Genomic DNA, 20,921 nt, shown 5'->3' on the forward strand with positions numbered 1-20,921 from the left:
CATGCTTTTGATGCACACAGCCAGGTTTCAGGAGTGCACTGCATGCTACATGCATGTTTTTAGACCAAACTGACATACTTTTAACCTTTCCTCCCGGAATGTAGCTACAAACAGGAAGGCCACAAGTTAACCTTTGGTCTTAAAAGCTCAGTGGTGCAGGTTTGTTGATCAGTACAGGACAAATTCATGGAGGGACACATCTTAGTGAGGAAGAAATGGGGGAAAAAACAGATCAGAAAATGACAAAGCGAAAATATTTCAAAAAGAAATTCTTATAGAATCGGAAGAAATGGAAAGCACAAACATCCAATAGTTGCCTCAAACATAGGTTGAAAGCAAACGAGTCCTGTAAAGCAGCAGACCCCCACCCTTTTTCATGTATTCACGGACCAGTCTGTATGATAGGGAGGATGATTAAGGCGATTAAAAAAATAGAGGGCCATTTTAATCTCAGAATTCTGAGGAAAAAGTCAGAATTATTTTTAGCCCTTTATTTTTTCCTCTCTATGGCCCCTCTTCCGTAGTATAAGGCTAAAATGGGTATCTGATTTATTTGTTTATTTTATGTTTCCCTTAACTTTTGAGGGTAAAGTTTTCTTCATCCTCTCTGAATTATCTGCAAATGCTTTAAACTTCATTTGTAAACTAGATTCTTTGCAGGAATCATTAATGTGTTATTGATTTTCCCTTAAGCCATAACTGACAAAGTGGGAGCTCAAAAACGAGACGCCAACTTCAGCCTTGTCTGAATTTCAAGATGCGACAAAATACAAAAAAAATTAAACATATCACAAAAACAGTTTTTTTTTCTAAATATGATAATGGATGTGAACCTACTGTATGAACAACTTTATTAGCAGCCTCCTTGTAACCTTAGACAGTCGGTTGCTGAATATCCTGCATTATTAATACAGTCCACGGGAACAACTGACACAATAAATCCATATTTGGAATAAAGAGTCCTTTTTTTTGCCTGTTAAATGCGCATTTCTTTTACTTTGAAGCAAACTTTTCAAACACGTTTGTTTTTGTTAACTTTGCTAACTTGACAGTTTTATTTTAGCGATCAACGAAGCCGCTTAAAGAAAGTGGCAGATGGATTTTTGTCACATGACAGAGCAACTTAACATCCGTTAAGAATGAGTCAGATGTGGTGGGGAAAATCCAGTAGTTTTTCAAAATAAAACTTCGTTCAGAATCAGATTATAAATGAAACTGAAAAAGTGTAGGTCATGTTTTTCATGTCTGCTGTCCCACGGAGCGGTACCAGTCCACAGCCCGGGGATTGGGAGCCGCTTCTGTAAACAATGTGTGACGTGCTTTTATTGTGATAGAATGTCTCACCGTATGTCCTTTTTAAATCCGTCTTGGGACTATTATATATGTACATTTTCCTTTTTGCCAATAGTTTTTGGGTTATGAAAACAAAGTAACATGGGGAAAAAAGGGATAAAAGAAGAAAGCATTAACAGAGAAATTGTAAACTGGGAGCACATTTGGGGTCTGAGGATACTTAACATTCCTCTAAATGCAAACTTTGAGGTATTTTTGTGAAAAAAGCCTAATTTAAAAGTTGCTGTGGTTTCAGATTATTAAAAAAAAAAAGGTATCCAAGTCTGACCAGAGCTCGTCAAACGTCATGAGTCACATTCCTGCACTGTGCGCCCGTATGTAGATGTTATGTTATTATTCTGACGTGGACCCACTGACCTGCATAAAACCATCCAGACAAGTTCACATCATTGCCATCAGCTTTCGGCGAGCGCACACGAGGAGAACCGTGTGCGTTTATTCATCTGGAGCTGACACAGGCCTCTGGAAACATGACATATGGCTTCTTTTTTTTCTGAATCAAACGGGCCTCAGTTCCCCTGAGGCGGCAAACGGCTGAGCAGCTGATCACCGACCCAAACGACAATGTTTTGCTCTGACTTGGCAGCTCATTTCTGGACACAAACTTAAGGAAGTGGATTAATATCGGCTTTCTGGGAAGATCTGATTTCCTTCCAAACAACAAACCCAGTTTCCGTTTTTAAATGGTTTTTGATGCAGTTTCTGCAGTTCAGTTGTGAAACACAGCTCAGATTGTATTAGGTTTGATTGGGCGGCAGCACTACAACCAACCAAAGACACAAACAATAGACAGACAGGCTCCTACAGCTTTACTACAAATGTAAACAATCACTGGAATAAGATTTGTATTCAAAGAAAGTGTCTATCTTTATTTTGTTTAAAGCCATATCCGTTTTTATTGTCTATTTTCTATTGGTTCTTTTCTTCTTCCTCTTTCGGCTTCTCACATCAGGGGTCGCCACAGTGAACGAGTCGCATGGTAGATTTGGCATTGTTTTACGCCGGATGCCCTTCCTGACGCAACCTTCTCAAACCGGGCTTGGAACCGGCAGAGGTAGAGAAGGAAACAGGGAGCAGCCCAGAGTCGAACCCTGGTTTCACGGACGGCAGGCGCCGCAAACCAGCACGAGCTAAACCGGCTCCCTTCTATTGGTTCTTTTATTGTTTGGTTCTTTTATTGTTTTAAATTAATCAATCAATCAGATTTGTGGCTTAAAAAAATTAAACTAGTGTTCCTGTTTTCTTGAGCACATTTGGATAAATACACTTAAAGCAGACAACAAGACATTTCACCAGCTGATTTTACCAGCTGATGGAAAAATGTTTTGTAAAATTATATTTTCGGATAAAACAAACCTGTTTTTAACCCTAGTATTGTGTTCGGATCAAAATTGACCCATTTTTAAGTGTGAGAATTGGACAATTTTGACATGAACACAAAATAAAATCTGGCTGTTGAATACTCATGTACCTATTCTGATCCTCTTTGTTGTTGGGAAATAGAAAAACGCATTCTATAATATGTTTATGACAGATAATAGGTCAAGTCCTAGGGTAAAATATGAATCAAAATTTCTATTTTGCCTTTTTTTTCCTTACAGTCCCACTCCGATCATCTTTTGATCTATTTTCAACGTGTACAAAGTGGTCTTCAAATCCTCCAAAACCTGTGACATCTTCTAGGACATAGTTTCCGATGGTTATTAGAAATCTACCTCCGAGTTGTGGGTGGAACTGTTGGCTCGGAGTAGCCCCGCCCCCCTTCCCTCCCCTTTGCTGAGAGCTCTCTGTTCACACACTCTCCTGCTAGCTTACAGCCCCCCAGAAGCCAAACATAAAGTATTTGTGTATTTTTTACATCACAATTGAAATGCTCTTGTTACTTTATGCATTATCTCATAACCACTTTTGCACTATTGCCACTTTATGTCTCAGTACGTCATACAATGTCCAATCTTATTCTGTTTTTTTTTTCTTCTTTGTAGATTTGTAGATGTTTGCATATTTTGTACATTAGATTTTTGTTTTTATTAATCGTGAGTTGAGACGAAGGAAAGTTCATCTGTGCTGTATAACATGTGTATACAGTATATTTGACAAAAAAAAGCTGACTTGAACGTGTTCAAGTTTCGGTCTGAACTTCCTGTGAAGGATGTTCAAAGGCACAAATGTAAGTCCATCCAGAAAGTTCTTTTTCTGCATAAGTTGACGGTGAAAAGAAGAAGCCAACCGTGTGTGAACCATATCCAGCTTCCGTCTGTGCAATGGCATATTGACAATATAAAAACTGCCCAATGAATCGTTGGAAGTCAAAGTGGTGTCATCCTGGGTGATTGCATTACCTCACGCAGGGCTTTCCGACAACAGAGGGGCTATTGTTGCCTCGGTGCTGGTGTCAGCCCTCAGCTGCTTCAGCTCTGCAGCTTCCTAATAACCCGTGTGTTTGTTTGTACATTTACTGCCACATGAATCTCAAACAACACACTTTTCAGAGGTTTCCTGGTCCTTTCATTCATTTGCAAGACTTTTGTCGATGACTCTAAAGCTAAAGCAGACATTAGGAAGAGGTCTGTAACCAGTTAACACTTATGAACTAAAAATATGTCTTATAACAAGCAGTTTTTTTAAAAGGAACCCTGAGGTACGTTACCCATCAATGCAGAACCACCACCTTTACATATAAAACTTTAGCTTCACTAGATTGCCTGCCTAAAATAACCAAATACAAGTAAAGCAAGTGTTGATGATGCAAAAAAAATCAAAACGATGAGAAAACTGTATAAATAAATAAATAAATATATAAAACAGATTGATGTTTCTGGCCGTGGTGGGAGGATGCCTTGAATTTAAGCCTTAGTCCCACGCACCTGGACAGGTGTTTGGGTTGTCCGGGTCTGTGGAGAGTCTGCGGCTGCAGCGTAAGGGGTGCGAAGGTGTGTCTTGCAGTTCCCTCGAGGCTTGTAAGGGCATGTTAGGAGACCTCACGAAAATGGATCATACCATTGTTGGTAAGTGTATATTGAAGTATTTGTGAGGATAGTGTAAGTTACATGTACCTATGACATAAAGGTGTTGCTGGCATATGGTGCCCTTACGCCACACTCTAGTCTTTAGTAAGGTGCAGGTACTGGTTCCTTACTGACTGTGTGAAAATGCCTCTCGAATGGAGCATGGAGGTGATACGTTTGTGCCCATGGTACGTCCACACTACTCTTGGTCTTATTTCCTAATTTCTAACTGGAGAGGCGTGCAAGGAAATCTTAGTCACAACTGACTTTAAAGGCTGGCTACAGGCTGTGAAAAAATGGGCTAAACTGTATGGGGCACGCAGGGGACCAATACAAAATATTAAGATTGTAGGCAATCCAGTGAACCCATAGAGCGAAAATGTTTACGCGCTTTTTTCCCATGGGCGTGCTGCGAGCGACATGTCATGACCCTTAAATAACACTTCAAGTTAAATAGCCTCCCCCAAACTGCACACATCCCAAGGAGCCTGTTGGTCCTGTTCAAATGAAAAGTATGCGCTCCTTAAAATTTGGAAATTAGACAGTCTGTGTGGGTGTCCTAGGGGCACTTACATATGACCTGCACACCCCATGCATCCAGCATTGGTGTGCGGTCAGTAAGGAGCACCTTAGTAACGACTAGGGTAGGGGTGAGCAAACTTTTTGACTTGTGGGCCCACAAAGGGTTCTAAAATTTGACCAGGAGCAGATTTGTGGAGTGTTTTGGTAATCCCCTCCATAAGAGAAGGAAATAACATGAAATCTGGACATGTTTGTCCCTTTCAGGGCCACACACCCATGCACACTCACATTCACACATAGGGACAATTAGAGTAACCAATTAACCTGTGAAGCCGGATTTCCCAGAGAAAAGCCACGCATGCACGGGGAGAGCATGGCTAGTCCACAAAGAAAGTTCCCCATTGGTGATTCTGCTTCAGGTCCCCAAGCTACATAAATGTCAGAAAAAACAAATCTTCCAACAGCACACAACATGCAAACAACTTCACAAAGGTCAATGTATTTGTAGTGCACCATCTATGGAGAGACACCAGAATTGCAGGGAATATTAAGCATTAATCAGGATTATCAATATAATTTATTCCAGTTTGGTGGGCCATATTAACATTTGGCCCTTGGGCCATATTTGCCCACCCCTGGACTAGTGTGGTGTAAGGGCATCATACAACTGCGTCATACATACGTTGTAAGTGTGCAACTTCCAGTATCCTCCCAAATACTTCATGGTACATTTACCATACGCACGACAATGGTACGTTCCATTTTCATGGCGGCCTTAAGGTTGCGACAAGACACACCTGCATTTCTTCTCTTTACGACCCTCCATAGGCCGGACCACCCAAAAACATGCAACCGGGTTCATTGAGTAATCCATGGCCTTGACATTTCACCAACTGTATGCCCCGCACAAGTTTGCCCATTTTCTCAGCCGCAGACAGCCTCTCTTCACCCGTAAGGACAGTTGTAACCAAGGCATGAGATGTTGATGGTGTCAAAAAAACGACTTGAAAACTTGCAGAGAAAAACCCACTTGGATTCCTTTGTGGTGGGAGGACGCCTTCAATTTAGTCTCGTCAAAATGATGTCATTTGCAGAGAAGTTCATTGCAGTGGTGGGGCTGTAATCTGTTTTTCTTGCATTCCTTCGTGCTGTCAGAACACTAACAAGGGCTGAAGTCGTAAAAGCTCATGAGCTCTCGAAGGGAACCAAAAAAAATCCCACAAACACACCAGGACTTTAGTCTGCGTATTGATTTCTCTCAGTGCCATAAGCCTCTTGAATCTTCACTTCTCGGCTCTATAAATCTGCTTTGTGTCTGAATGTTTTATGTTCAGCTTTACAAAAGTCTATTGTTGTGCTTTCCTTAAAAAGCCAAAAATATATTCCTGAAAAGATGAACTCCAGAATTCTCCAGCTGAGGTCGATACGCTGCTTTTGTCTGCAGTACTTACTGTGTTTTTCCGTTTTGGCTACATTTATTTGTTTATTTTTTGCAGTAATGGGGTTTCTCTACATGAAGAAGAGTCACATGAAATTGATTCAGTCCATTTTAAAGGCCTCCACTTTGCCGGGAATCAGAGATGTGGCTGGTCTCTGCGCTGAGCGGCGTGTCGGTTATTTTTAGCTTTCCCTTCTTTTTTTCCCACCGCATCTTCCCTCCGACTCACTGTTCAGTTTATGGCCGCCGCCTACACGTCTGTAACAACTTCATTTTCTTCTTTTGACACCTGTATGTCTGCCACCAAGCACTTTGAAACGTTCTCACATCTACAAATGGATGAACAATTTGGTCTTTTTAGTCTGAAAGGAAAAGTCTGTGCTGATTTTTCAAAGATTATCTTATTTCTTTCTTGATTTTCACAAACATCTTTTGCAATTTTTTCATAGTCTGTTTGTTGTTTGTTTAGAGTTACTTGTTTTTTACTTTTTTAATCTTTAAAGATTAGAAGATATTAGCAACTTTATGATTTTATAACATCTTTTTACTTTAAATTTCATAAGGAAAGCTTTGGAAATAAAATCATAATATAAAATAATATAGCGGTTTAAGAAAAAAATGGATGCATTTTTGTCATTTTTCACAAATCTATGAAGAAACAATTCTTTGCCGTCCAATCATCATCATTTAGTTTTTTTCAAACCAGAATCTAGAGTCTTTGTTGTCGTCTCATGGTCGCCCTGTAGCGAGAAGCTGGCTGATCATCTTTAGGGTGGGGTTAAAAAACTCTAAAGGTGTCTTTTTGTTCATCACATAACAGCAGAGGAAAACGATCAGGAGCTCCTTGTTTAACTTGATCCACCTCAGGTTCCTCAGAAAGAAGAACTGCTTTTAGAGTTGCATAAGTAAACAGTAAATAACACTTCTATAGTATTTTACTACCTTCTTCAAAGTCCCAAAGCACTTTACAGTCGGTCCTGTTTATCCATGCACACAAATTCACACTCTGATAGCGGCTCTGCTGCCAAACGCTGGTTCCAACCTATAACCACCAGGAGCAATGTGTGGTTCAGTGTCTTGCTGAAGGACACTTTTTCTCATGTGGCATCACCTGTTTGTTAGCAGTTGTGGAATTTTCTGTCTTTGTTTTACGCATATTTTGCGTTGTCTTGCTAATTTGGCAATAAAGTTATGGATTTGTAATGAAACTAATTTTAGCTGGCAGTGTAACTACTAGCCAGGGCTCTAAATGAACTCTTTCGATTACAAGCCGGGGTGGCCGGTAACATCCAAAGTCCACCAGCCAAATTAAAGTGCCTTGCGAAAGTTTTCAGCCCCCTTGAACTTTTCAACCTTTTGCCACATTTCAGGCTGCAAACATAAAGATATAAAACTTTAATCTTTTGTGAAGAATCAACAAGTGGGACACAATCACGAAGTGAAACGCAATTATTGGATATTTCAAACTTTTTTAACAAAGAAAAAATGGAAATATTGGCAAAATTATTCAGCCCCCTTAAGTTAATACTTTGTAGCGTTACCTTTTGCTGTGATTACAGCTGTAGGTCGCTTGGGGTCTGTCTCTATCAGCTTTGCACATCGAGAGACTGAAGTTTTTGCCCATTCCTCCTTGCAAAACAGCTGGAGCTCAGTGAGGTTGGATGGAGAGCGTCTGGGAACAGCAGTTTTCAGTTCTTTCTACAAATTCTCGATTGGATTCAGGTCTGGACTTTGACTTGGCCATTCTAACACCTGGATATGTTTATCTGTGAACCATTCCATTGTAGATTTGCTTCAGGTTTTGCCTTGTGGCAAACTTTAAACGACACTTTTTATGGATATCTTTAAGAAATGGCTTTCTTCTTGCCACTCTTCTAGATTTGCCAGATTTGTGCAGTATGACTGATTGTTGTCCTATGGACAGACTCTCCTACCTTAGCTGTAGATCTCCACAGCTCATCCAGAGTGATCATGGGCCTCTTGGCTGCACCTCTGATCAGTCTTCTCCTTGTTTGAGCTGAAAGTTTAGACGGACGGCTGGGTTTTTGTGGATTTGCAGTGGTCGGATACTCCTTCCATTATAATATTATCGCTTGCACAGTGCTCCTGGGGGATTTTTTTTACTTTTAAATTTCTATGTGCAATTATTCAATTATTTATTGAAAAAGAGCTGCTAAAAACAATTTCGTTGTGCACTGCATATTGATAATAAAAGATTCTGATTCTGATTAAAGCTTGGGAAATATTTTTTTAACCAAATCTGGCTTTAAATTTCTCCACAACAGTGTCTCAGACCTGCCTGGTGTGTTCCTTGTTCTTCAAGACAAAACATTTTCAGAAATCCTCACTGCACATCTGGAGAGACTTTGCTGTACAGAAAGTGAAGGGATTTAATCATTTTGCACGCCCAATATTTCAGTTTTTTATTTCTTAAAAAAGTCTGAAATATCCAGTACATTTGGTTCGACTTCATGATTGTTTGCCACTTGTTGCCAATTTAGTTTTATAACTTTATGTTTGCAGCCTGAAATGTGGCAAAAGGTTGAAAAGTTCAAGGGGTCCAAATACTTTCGCAAGGCACTGTAGATTTCTACTGGCCAAAAATGTATCTGGAAAATAATGTATGCATTTGAAAGCAAAAAAGTAATTCCCTTTACTTATAAAGTTTCTGTTAATGTTTATTCTCTCGCAAAAACAAAACACTAATAATTATTGAAAGTCTTGTCTTATATCAGGTTTTATAACGTTACAAAAATGTAATGCTAATTTAGCAAAATACCCTTCTGATCTTTGAACCTTTTCATTAAAGTCCTATAATGTTTATTTCTAGTCATCGTCATTTATCACAAATGTTTTTTTCAATGTACAACAGAAGAGTAAGTATGAAAATAGTGATAAACAATATTTACTGTACTCTAAAGGTTTTTTTCCAAAAGCATTGGAAAAAAAACATGCATACATTGTGTGGTGTGCTTTATTAATTTCAAAGAGTTAGAATGACGTGGAGCAATAAGTGATTGTTTGTTTGTCTTAGTTGAGGTCAGTGTGAGTAAATGCTAGAAATTACCAGCGAACCTGAATGAAGCAGAAGTGCAGAAATTCCATGTAGCCCATGAATGCACCACCTGCATCAGCTTACGTGAATTTTAAAACTGTGCAATAGTCAGCGTTAAATCTTTGAACGAACTCTGGGATGGATGTTAGAGGTGAGGCAGACACTTAAAAGTCATGGTTGTGAGTTTGAGCCTCTTGTTAGAGATGATGAACTCAGTGGCTCGTGAATTTTTTTCTTCTTTCTAGTTCTACCCGCCAAATTCAAGTTTTGCTCGTATTTGTTGGGTGGGCGCGTGTTAATTTAGAGCCATGTTACCACACACTAGCGTTAAATTACGTTTTCTTTATAGGTTAATATTCTTTCGCTAATGTGGAATCACCTGTTTGTTAGCAGTGGTGGAATTTTCTGTCTCTGTTTTCAGCGTATTTACGTTGTCTTGCTAGTTTGTCAATAAAGTTATGGATTTGTAATGAACTAATTTTAGCTAACAATGTTACTACTAGCGTTAAAATACTTTTTCTTTTTAGGTTAGTAACTCATTGGTTAGTATTCTTTCGCTAATTTGGCACCACATTTTTGTAAGCAGTTGTGTAATTTTTTGTTTATTTTTGTGCATATTTTGCGTTGTCTTGCTAATTTGTCAATAAAGTTTTGGATTTGTAATGAACTAGTTTTAGCTAGCAGGGTTAGTTTGTTAATCTTCCAAAAATGTGTGCTTTTTTGTCATATGTGGCATTATATTAAAGAACAGGTTGTTAAAAATATCAAAAATAGTTTGACTTGTTTGTAAAAGTATGCGTAACAGTCACGCCATCTGACCTGCACAGCGCCACACAGGAAACATCTGACATTTTGCGAGGATTTAATGCAACGTCCTGACGGAGCTAAAAGATAACAGGAGGGAGTATAGCTGCAAGCTGTAATTGAATCTTCCACACATATCTCCAAAGGTTTGGCAGTAATGAGACACAAACACACATCCACCAACGCTTAGTCACAAATTCATGTCAGCGGGAAAATTTCACAAAGACCCCCATGACACCAGGCTTTGCAGATGACAGGACACAAACACACACACACACAGAGAAAAACCAGAGAAGCTAAAAAAGAATTATGGCAAAAATAAAGGAGCAAGAAGTGTGAAAGCTAACTAGTCAGGCCGGTTGTGCTTGTGTAACCCAGTGTGGAATAATCATCTGCCTTCCTGCTGCTTTCTGCCTCATTATCCAATGACACAGACAGCTGTCTTTAGTCAAGCTCCTCATAAAGATCCATCACAGCAGCACAACATCATGCTGTGGAGCTTGTTCCAGCTTAGTAGGAGTGATGACACTTTGATTCGGATTTTTCTCCAGCACATCCATGACTTCAAACAAAAAATATGTTTCCTTCCTGTGTCTAATAGAACAAATTGAACTTTTGAGCATAAGAAAGAACCAATCATGTAGTTGTAGCTTAGGGCTACATTCACATTTGACGTGCGTTTAGCCCACAGTGTTCAGACTGGACAAGCGGGGAGGGGCTTCTTCTTTTTCTACTGTTTACTAGTGCATCTCTGCTGCCTACAATTTGAAGAGGCTTCGTACAATATGTCGGGCTCGCAATTTGGGCATGGAACGGAAACAGTTCCGTTCATTGCTAGCGTCCTTGCATTTGCTGATAGGGATTACCATAATGTCAGGCGAGTGGCCTTAATTTATCTTTGAAAAACAAAGGCAGACGTCGTCTAGCTCCTCGCCATTTATGGGTTCACCAGATAAACCAGCTATGCTCTGAGTTTGGTTAGTTTCACCACGTTGCTATCAGAGTCTCTGATTGGTCAAAGTTCGACCTGGTTTAGCTGGCAATGTGTGTTTAAGGGCCACATGTTTGTACGGAGACCTCAAAAACAGTTGTAAAAATTGAAGTTGTATATTCAGGCAGCACTACAAAATGGCGAACGCACTATACAGTGCACTATGCAGTGAGTAGTGAAGGAATTTGGACACAACCATGGACTTTTCAGCAGAAGTGGCTGCTTGATCGCGAGTTGCCGAGGGCGATATGAACATAGCTTAGTGATGTTTTCTTTTCTTCCTTTCCTACAGGGTTTCCTCCTCAACACCATGAACAAGATGAAGAACTTCAAGAGGCGGTTTTCTTTGTCGGTTCCTCGCACTGAGACCATCGAGGAGAATGAGTTCACTGAGCAGATCAATCAGCTCAACATATGCCACACCCAGGGTAAGACGGAGTCAGCCATCTTTACTCTCTCACATGGTTTGATACACATCTCTATGTGTGGTTCATGAATCAATCCTTTTAAAAAATAATTATTCAACCTTTATTTATCAAGATAAAACCCGTTGAGATCAAGATCTCCTTTTCAAGGGTGTATGGGGTCAAATTAGGATCAGCTTAAAATGAATGAAAAACCAGAAAAAAACGATTGAAAATTTGAAAATAGTTTTAAACTCAAAAGTAAACATAGTTAACTTGGAGGAATTGTTGAAAATTTGAAAATAAAATTGTAAACTAAAAACTTGAATAAAAAGAAAAAAATAAACCTAAAACTGCTTCCAAATTAAAAACAAAAGTTTGTTTGTATTTTCCACATTTTTTGAAGCAGTGATGGAGAGGAGGTCACTGAACAGACACCTTTCAATCATGGATAACCCAGAGCATCCTCTCCACCCTGTTCTGGACAAACAGCGGAGCTCCTTCTCTAGGAGACAACTCCGCTCCAAAACTGCCCGGTACCAGAAATCCTTCATACCCAATGCAATAACCCTGTACAACAAATCACAATGCAAAAGATAAACTTTGCACATTTTTTATTATCTATTTATTTAGTTTTTTTCTATTTTACACATTTCTTTTGCACATCTTTTTACCTGCACTGTTGTGTAAATAGCTTTTTAAATTATACTACCTTGATGTTTGCATGTATGCTACATTTTCTTTGTTCTTGTTTTTATTTATATCATTCTAAGTCTTTTTTTTTTCCTCTGCTGTCAGTTGCTATGGTGACAAACAAATTTCCCACGTGTGGGATCAATAAAGTATTTCTGATTCTGATTTGGTTTTTTTTGTTTTTGTTGGGGTTTTTGTTTCAGTTCTCAGTTTTCAATTCAGTTGTCAGGCGGATCCTGTTTTATGTGGGGGCGGGGCTTTTAGCCCATTGGCTACCAGGTCATTTACATACAGTCTGGTGATCCTAATTTGACCCCATAGACCTGGTCAGGAGGTCAGCCGCACACGTCATAAAACTTGTCCACAGAATAAAATCGATTGGAATTTTACAAGTATTATTTAAAGATTAAAGTGCAGGGAAGTGACTTAATGTGACAAACGTCAATAGATGTAAAACAGTCAGACATAGGGTGCAAAAAAGATTCAACTGACTTTGGAGCATGGAGCTTGTGGCCTGCCCAGTGTATTTTCTATGTAAAAAATTAGATCTTTTTCGTCTGCTCCTGATTTACGATTTAAATAAATACTCACAAATGCAGTTTTAATCTTACTTTTCTTTGTATATGTCTCCCATCATTAAAAAATGCCACAAGAACATGTTAAAAACACCAGAAACACACGTTTCATTAAAGTGGTTCTTTAATTAATTCCCCTCATAAAAATAAACGTTTTAACCGTGCAAATGGTTGAATCTATTCATGTGGAACAGTCACAGACTGGAGCATTGACAAAATGGATCATTTAAGGCGTCTTGGTCGGCCCTGATTTAGTCAATCCGCTTCTGCAGATGTAAGAATCACACTGCTCTTTTACAAAAAGTCACTCTTAAATAATCATGTCTGATAAATGACCCAATAAACAACGAGACACACAGAAACAGGCCGAATCCTGACGGCAAACAAACTCGTGGTTGCTGCAGCAAAGATTTGGGTAATGAAGCACATCCACATTCAGATTCTGTGTCCCTGAGATTAGCAGAGGTTTTTCCTGCCTTGACTGGTACCGCCGCCCCCACAGAAGATCAGCTGCTCCGAGCACAAATTAGGCTAAAATAAGCAGAATTACATCACACACAGAAGCTGATTACACTTTGAATTGGCCGTCCAACCGCTTCTGACTCCTTTATGGAACAGGATTCTTAAGAAGAAATGATAAAAAAAAATTAAAAAAAAGTTGCACAAGACTTTACGAAATAATTGTGAGCAAAATCGTTTTTAATTGGGCCCTAAAAACAAGAAAAACTTGATATTTCTTGGAAAATAAAGGTTACGCTTCAATACAGCTACTGTCAAAGTGAAACACAGCATGCGATTGGGGCAAAAAAAAGACATTTTAGGCACAGAAAGTGCCTAAAAATTGAATCTTTTTCTATAATGTTGTTCAACTGTGAATGTATGCACACCTTCCAGAACGTTCCTCCTTTATCTCATTAGTCCACAGAATACCTTTCAGGAAATTTGTGGAACCATCCAAATGCTTTTGTCCAATCTAAGCTCAGCGGCTAATCTTTGCTAAATAAATACAAGCATTCATGTCACTGACAGGATATTTACTTATAAAAGGAGGGCAATTGTTTTTTTTCCCCTCCTGACTCATTTATTCATTTAAAACTCAGGTTATTTCTGTGGCGTATTAAACACTTTTTACAATCAGGCTGCGGGTCTCCTGAGTCAAAGGGAGGCCTCTCTGGCTGGCAGAGGCCAGCAGCTGTTTTAGTGGACTGTAATCCTCCAGAGAGAACCTCAGTCTGCTCCTGATGCTCGGAGGAGGAAGCAGGCGGACACGGAGAACAAATGCATGAAGGGATGGCTCCTGACACTCCAATCGATTGTTCTCGCAGCGTTTCTGAGGGCACTGGGATTATACAAGTTCACTTCCTCCCGCTCCTTGTTGAAGCAACTAATCAAAATCTATTTTCCAAACTTAATATTCAAAAGCTCTATATCATGCTATAAGCCTTGCAGACTAAAATATATCCATATATATGATAATGTATTACTTTTGGCACACTAAACAACGATTAGTTTTTTAAACAGCTAATTTTCCTACCTGGAAGTATGACAACTCGGTGTCCGAGGCCTTTTGCTCCTTGTGAGTGCCACCCATTTCATGATGTCATCCTAGAGCTGGCCTCCACAGCGTGTCTGCGTTTCACCCACAAAAACGCACATCACAACATTTGGCAAAGATGGATGTGCGTATCGTGGAGCCTTACAAAAGCGTTTAGCCACCGCTAGCTTCTTGGAAAAAGTATGTGTGTGTGTTAGCCTTGGGGGGTGGGGGGTTGCTGGCAGCGCAGACTTCTTCCTGGAAGAAGCTGTTCCTCACTTTATGATGTCACAATGTGAGAACCCACTCGTTTTTGTTCGGACACCTTATGCTCCTAGAAGTGGATCAATAGGAAGGGGCCAGAGGGTTAAAGTAGACTGACCCTGACCATTGTTTTTGTTTTATGGACTAAACGGACTTAAGATGGGGGTTATTCAGCCATCATCTCATGTCTCATTTAAATGTCAACTATTTGGTGTTACATTGTTCACTTTTTATTGTGTTGTAGAGAAAAAGTAAGACAGGAATCATGTGGATGGTAAAAAAACGGTCAACGGTGTATACTTGTGTAGCACTTTTCCACCTTGTTTAAGGTCCAAAGCGCTTTACAGTCACAGTTTCAGTCCCATTCACTCATCTACACATATTCATGGTGGTGGCTCAGCTGTCTTAACGCTGGCGCCAGCCTATAACCACCATGAGCAACGTATGGGGATGACTTTAGTCTACATTATGTGTTACAGTTTATTGGTAGGCTAGACAAGACTTCTCCAAATGTAAAACTAACATTTAGAAATCAAACAGAAAACAGCATCCAGATGAGGTTTGTCAGCGTTAAGGGGCTGTTAAATGTGGTTTAAGAAAAACAAATTCTGATGATGACAGCAGCCTGCTCTGAGAACGGCTTCCTCACCGACCCATCACTAGTTAAAAAGCCACACTAAACAGAAACAGAAGGTGAGCTGTCAGAGAGCATAGAGATCATGTGTGTGGTGGACGATTCAAAGTCAGGAAGCAGATGGATTAGAACAAAAATTACAATCACGAAAGCCCAGAACAATGCTAACGCAGTAAAATGTCAGGCAAAACACAACATTTCCATGACTCAAAACAATATAACTAAAGAGAATTTACACAGAAAAGATAATTGACGCAGTATTTCTGTCACCCGGGTTCTGCTGAGGTCAGTTCTGTGGGAATCTTTGGAGACGATATTTGACGTAAAGTCCAGTGAATCGAGTAAATTCTTTCTTTTTTTCCCTGAACGTTCATTTTTCAGAGCGCATCTGCAACCTTTCCAAATAAAAACTGGTGTTTGTAGATGCAGTTACCTGCTTGGTTCAGTCTTTTTTAAAGCCCCCCTTTTTTCAGTAAAGGTGAAATCGCTTATTTTAATTTAATTTGAAAAGTGCCCAAGTTTTAAAGACGTGGGTCTTAATGATGCTTGAGGGACCGGAAGAACAAACACAGAATGTGGTCTGTTGGAGCTGCAGGCAGACCTTAACATGAATTTTGTGCTATATTCCGTAAAGTTGAGCTCTAAGAGAAAGTTTTTTTGAATTTATTTTAGCTTTCTCAGCCCATGTAGATTCAGTACATAATCTTGAATAATATACATTTATGAACATATTTTCAAAATGTAAATCTCACAGTGCAAAATATAGTTATTTTTTTGGGTTAATTACTATCACTTTTTAATAGGGGTGTGTATTGGCAATAGTCTAGCAATGCAATACTTCTCGCGTATATGTCTCACGATACAATATACTTATCACGATTCAATTCACTTCAATTCAATTTTGTTTATATAGCCCGATTTTACAACAATAGTCCTCACAACGGGCTACGTTCAAAGACGGTACCAGAACAATTTTTAAATATATTATTTTAAAGAGTATGAGACAACGGAGTATGAGTAAAAAACAAACAAAAAAAACCTCCCAACCTGAATAGTAATATGCCGTTCATTGTAATGAGCTATAATAATCATATAATTGGTCAAATATAGCAATTTTTTCTAAGGTTTAAAATGTAATTGATACATAATTGCTTATATTGTTTGTTTTTGATTTTTTCATTTCACAATAAAACCAGGCAAACTGTCAAAATAAAAACGGACTACAGTGTAATCATTATATAATTTAATCATTTTTCTAAAGATGGGATCTAACACAAATATGAAAAACAGGTAACTGATTTAAGAATTTTTTTCAATTAAATTGGACAAACTGCAGTGCAGAAAAGCATGTACAGTAATCCCTCGCTATAACACGGTTTACTTTTCACGGTGTCGCTACTTCACGGATTTGCATCGTGCATTGTGTTCTGCATTCTGATTGGCTAAAAAGTCACTCCGCTTCTTCTCTACCTGTGCGTCAATAACGTTGCAGTTTAATATGTACAGGTACGTAAATCAGCTTGACGAATTTACATTACGTGCAAATTCTCCTGCAATTTCGAGTTTCTCTAAAACCCATAGAAAAAAGAGCGACAACAACAACTGCCTATCACTATCACTTCTTCTCCTGAACAAACACAGCTGCACCGCGGGCTTCAGAAGGAGAAAACACTGCAGAGCGGAGTCAGGAAGCAGCGGCTCAGTCTGAAGAGCAGTGAAATACACCTGAGTCACTATTTGTCCGACTGTACTTTGTATTTTTTTTCATAATCATTTTAAATTTTCTCCCGTTTAATCCAATTACTCGGGTCGCAGTGGGCAGGGCTAATCTCCGCAATTTGAAGCCTTCTGTTCACATTGATGATTCAAATTATTATTTGACAGTACAGTACAGAAGTTATTTGTTGAAAAAAACGTTTCTAAAGTACTTTTATTTGTGAAACAAATGCTTGAGCCTGTAAAATGGTTTGTTCTTTCTTTTCAATGTATTATAGAGTTTTTAATTGTATAATAATTGTAAAAAAAATGAAGGTTTCTACTTCACGGATTTTGCCTATCACGGGTTCTTTTTGGAATGAACCCCCGCGAAAAACAAGTGTTTACTGTATGTCAATATGAACATATGTTATTCTGGTCTCCAGCACTGCAAACCTGTAATGTGTGGTTTTTGGCAGGATGCCCCGGTTTACATTTCACATTGAAGAGCAATTTAATCTGTTTAGCGAGGCTCCAATATGCTAATGTCATGTTGAGGGCAATTGCATTAGTCACCGCGATACACAACTTCTGTTTGACAGCCAGCTCTAATTGTATTAATTGATTCATTTTTCAGTTCAGGGTCAAAGGAAGAGCCTGTCCCTGCTGTCACACAAACATGACCGTGCAGTTTTTACTCCGAAAGACAATCGCTCTACATCCCATCAAGCCTGGTTTTGGACAGTTTGAGGAAAACATCAAAACTAAGTACTTAATAATAACACATAATAATAAACTTAATAATAAGCTACTGTTTACTAATATTAAAGTGCAAAATATTAGCACGAACCCGTTAGTCACAGACAATATTAGCTAGCATGTCTGTTATCTAAGTGCATAATTTACCACAACATTGTTAGCATTTTTAAATTAAATGAATTACATTCAATTAAATCTGAAAAGCCAATATGTTCTAACCCATATAAAGACCATTTTTGTTTTGGGCCCCAAAGCAAGAACAAAATGATGCTAACTAGTGTTTTGTTTGACCTTTTAGATAGAAAATAATTGATTTATATATATTTTTTAATCCTTTGTTGCATTTTAAGCTACCTGCTAATGGGAAAAAAACGTGCAAGTTAAAAGTTGATATGACAAAAATCATCAATCATCAATTTTATTGAAAAAAAAAAACGTTTTTTAATAAATAAATGTGGTGACATAACTATCAATAACGAACATATGCATAAATACAAAATTATCTTAAAATGAATACTTTGTGCACAACTTCAGATAAAAATTTAAATACAACATTTAGTTTTACGTTTGAATACGACTCTTGCTTGTCTTGAAAATGAAATTTCCCCTGTTAACAACATCGAGTCCGGAAACATCGATGAAACTGAGTGAGCATGCGCTCTGAGCCTCATTTATTAAACTACAACAGAGTTAAACCTTTGAGAATATTATTGATCCCCTGGAAGGAAAATTGTCTTGATACCTTATCTTGATACCATAGTTCTGTTGGATAACAACAAAAAAACAGATTATAATAGCGATGTCCTGAAGCATTTTCTGTTCTAAGGAGAGAACAGCTGACCGAATAAACAACGCACCGGACCCGGGGGTGGTGGGGGGAAAAAAAGAGCAGCAGACATCCTGCTTATAAGCTGTAAACAAGTCAATGCTCGTCAAAATAAAAAAAAGATGACAATAAGAAAATGATGAAACAAAATAAGAAAAACCTGAGCAGGCGACGGAGGGATTCCCACCTACCTGCTGCCACCACGGTGTTGATTGTACTAAATAAAAGATTTAAAGCATTTGGGGTCCCTGATTTTAATACAATTTACATGTGTTTTTATGTGGCACACACTTTTACCCACAATGCACACATAGGTCTACAAAGGGCTGCTCACACACCGATCAACACACATTTCTATGTAGAAAATTAGGGCCTGGATTGGAATGGAATGGAATGTTTTATCTTCTGCTGCCTCCCCTGTCACATTGTAATGACTATGCAGATTATTACTAGGCTTTTTAAAAAGGTGTAAAGAGCCCCTAGGGATGTCTTAAAGAGACTTTGTTGAAAAATTCCTGCGACTGTAGTGCGTGTGGGCTCAGATAAAACAAGTGTGTGTGCTTTTAGATAAAAGCAGAATCCCTGCTTTAATGAAAAAGTTCTCATGGAAACTAACAATGTCACTCAATGGGAATAATGCAACTTTTTCTGAATTATCTTTGAACATTTCTAAGGTGCAGGAACTGCAAATCGTAGTGAGCGTTCATTCATATTCCTCCTGAGTTCCTTGCAGCGGTGGGGCGCCGTGGGGGGGTCGTGATCATATTAGCGCTGCCTTTAGTGGAGCTAATTAGCATCAGGAGATCAAAGCAACACTGTGTGTCTGTGATATTCAAATAACCAGTAAACAGGTTGTTATTTCATCCGTCCCGCCCATTCAAACGGCTAACAGCCTGTCCAAAGCCTCTCTGTAGTCCGCGCTCTCTAACAGCCACCTAGACACTGGCAGTGTTAACTAATTGCATGTGTTTATGCTGTAATTAGAAATCTGTGACATGGGGAGGTATTGGCTAAGCTGCTCTGAATATAAGATAGTGCCAAAGATAGGTTTTGTTTTGCAGCTACACCTGGTTACCTTGTTTGCCACCGTCCCCATGGCAACTGTAGGTCCTTGATGATATGTTGTGTGTGCACACGTCGACAGGTCTGCCATACCAGCAAGGTGGCCGATGAATGAAGGATCAAACTGCGGCTCCAGCTCCATAGCGGGAGCTTCAAAAGACACAAACACACGATTCACAGTGTTATGTGATGATCAAAGTCTAATGTTCCCAACACAATAGAGTCCATTAGACAAAGGTCGCATTATGAGTGGGGTACATTATTTCTGGGTTCTTTGATTTTTCTCAGCGCATTTCCTCCAATTATAAAGATCTGATGTCTGCAGAAAAGAAATGACACTAAAATTCTGTATATGTTTTAATATTCTGTTGTTCTGTTCACACTGCATTTGAATACATTGACGAAAGCCTTTTTGCTTTGTTTACATTGAACATTTGCTTGTTCTATTTGACACAATTCCTCCACAAGTCTTTATGAATGACATTACTCGATCTAAAAGTAGACTTTTGAACATTTCATCATGTACATATAGAATAATTGATTCAACTACCCCTCTGACATTTATTGGATGTCTTCTTTATTCCCCTGTGTGATATTAACTGTTTTAGAGTAAAACCATTTGTACTATAGTAGAACGCTTTGCTTTTCTACCTGCTTCTATCAAACAAAATAAAAAATATCAAAAACATTATCAATATTGTTTTTTTACAAGATAAATGATTCCTTAATTCATATATCCTCCCCATTTGCATACCTTTTTTCTTTTCTTTTTTCCTCACTTCTGCACTTTCCTCCTTTTTTATGCTAATTGTATATGAAGTTGTTCACATATGCTAACTAAAATTATGTTTTAGTACGTGAATTTGAAGCATATTTTGTGTACACTTGAAAAATCTTAATAAAATGTTTTTGCACCCTAAAATTGATAAAGGATGAAAACAAAATGATGCTAAATCCTCCTGTTCTTTGCAATAACAAAGCCTTAAAAAAACTTGGTGAGCAGAAGGTGGACAAAAACCCCAAAACAAATCAAGACATAATGTTGTTTTCACGTGGAATTTAAATGATAAAAATGTATTCGACCTAAGTAGTCGTCCACTGACTCCATATCTTGAAAGAAAAAGTTTTCTCCTGGAAACCAAATAACTGTCATGCCTGCAGCGTCTGTGTTGATTCTTGGCCCTCCAGACCTTCTTCCTGTCTCTTCCTCCTCTCTTCTGCAAAACACCAATTAGCTCCAAATGACACGTCACCTTCCCTTCCCTCCAATTATCTGCAGCTCGGTGTGTGGAGGCTCCGCCAGC

At 38.7% G+C, this 20,921-nt stretch overlaps 1 protein-coding gene across 2 annotated transcripts in view; it reads left to right on the plus strand.

Annotated features, from left to right (window-relative positions):
* The window catches only part of cdk18 (cyclin dependent kinase 18), a 58,706-nt gene that overhangs the window by 17,556 nt on the left and 20,229 nt on the right, over positions 1-20,921 (plus strand). Inside the window, exons 1-2 of one of the 2 annotated variants that reach the window (XM_011475317.3) lie at positions 9,430-9,527; positions 11,464-11,599. In XM_011475317.3, coding sequence (XP_011473619.2) covers positions 9,519-9,527; positions 11,464-11,599 — 145 coding nt within the window. In that variant the 5' untranslated portion in view covers positions 9,430-9,518. Of the gene's footprint in view, positions 1-9,429; positions 9,528-11,463; positions 11,600-20,921 lie in introns of those variants that run through there. The other variant, XM_023955113.1, reaches the window with a different exon arrangement.

The sequence above is a fragment of the Oryzias latipes genome, chromosome 5, assembly GCF_002234675.1.
Source record: "Oryzias latipes chromosome 5, ASM223467v1".
Lineage (NCBI taxonomy): Eukaryota > Metazoa > Chordata > Actinopteri > Beloniformes > Adrianichthyidae > Oryzias > Oryzias latipes.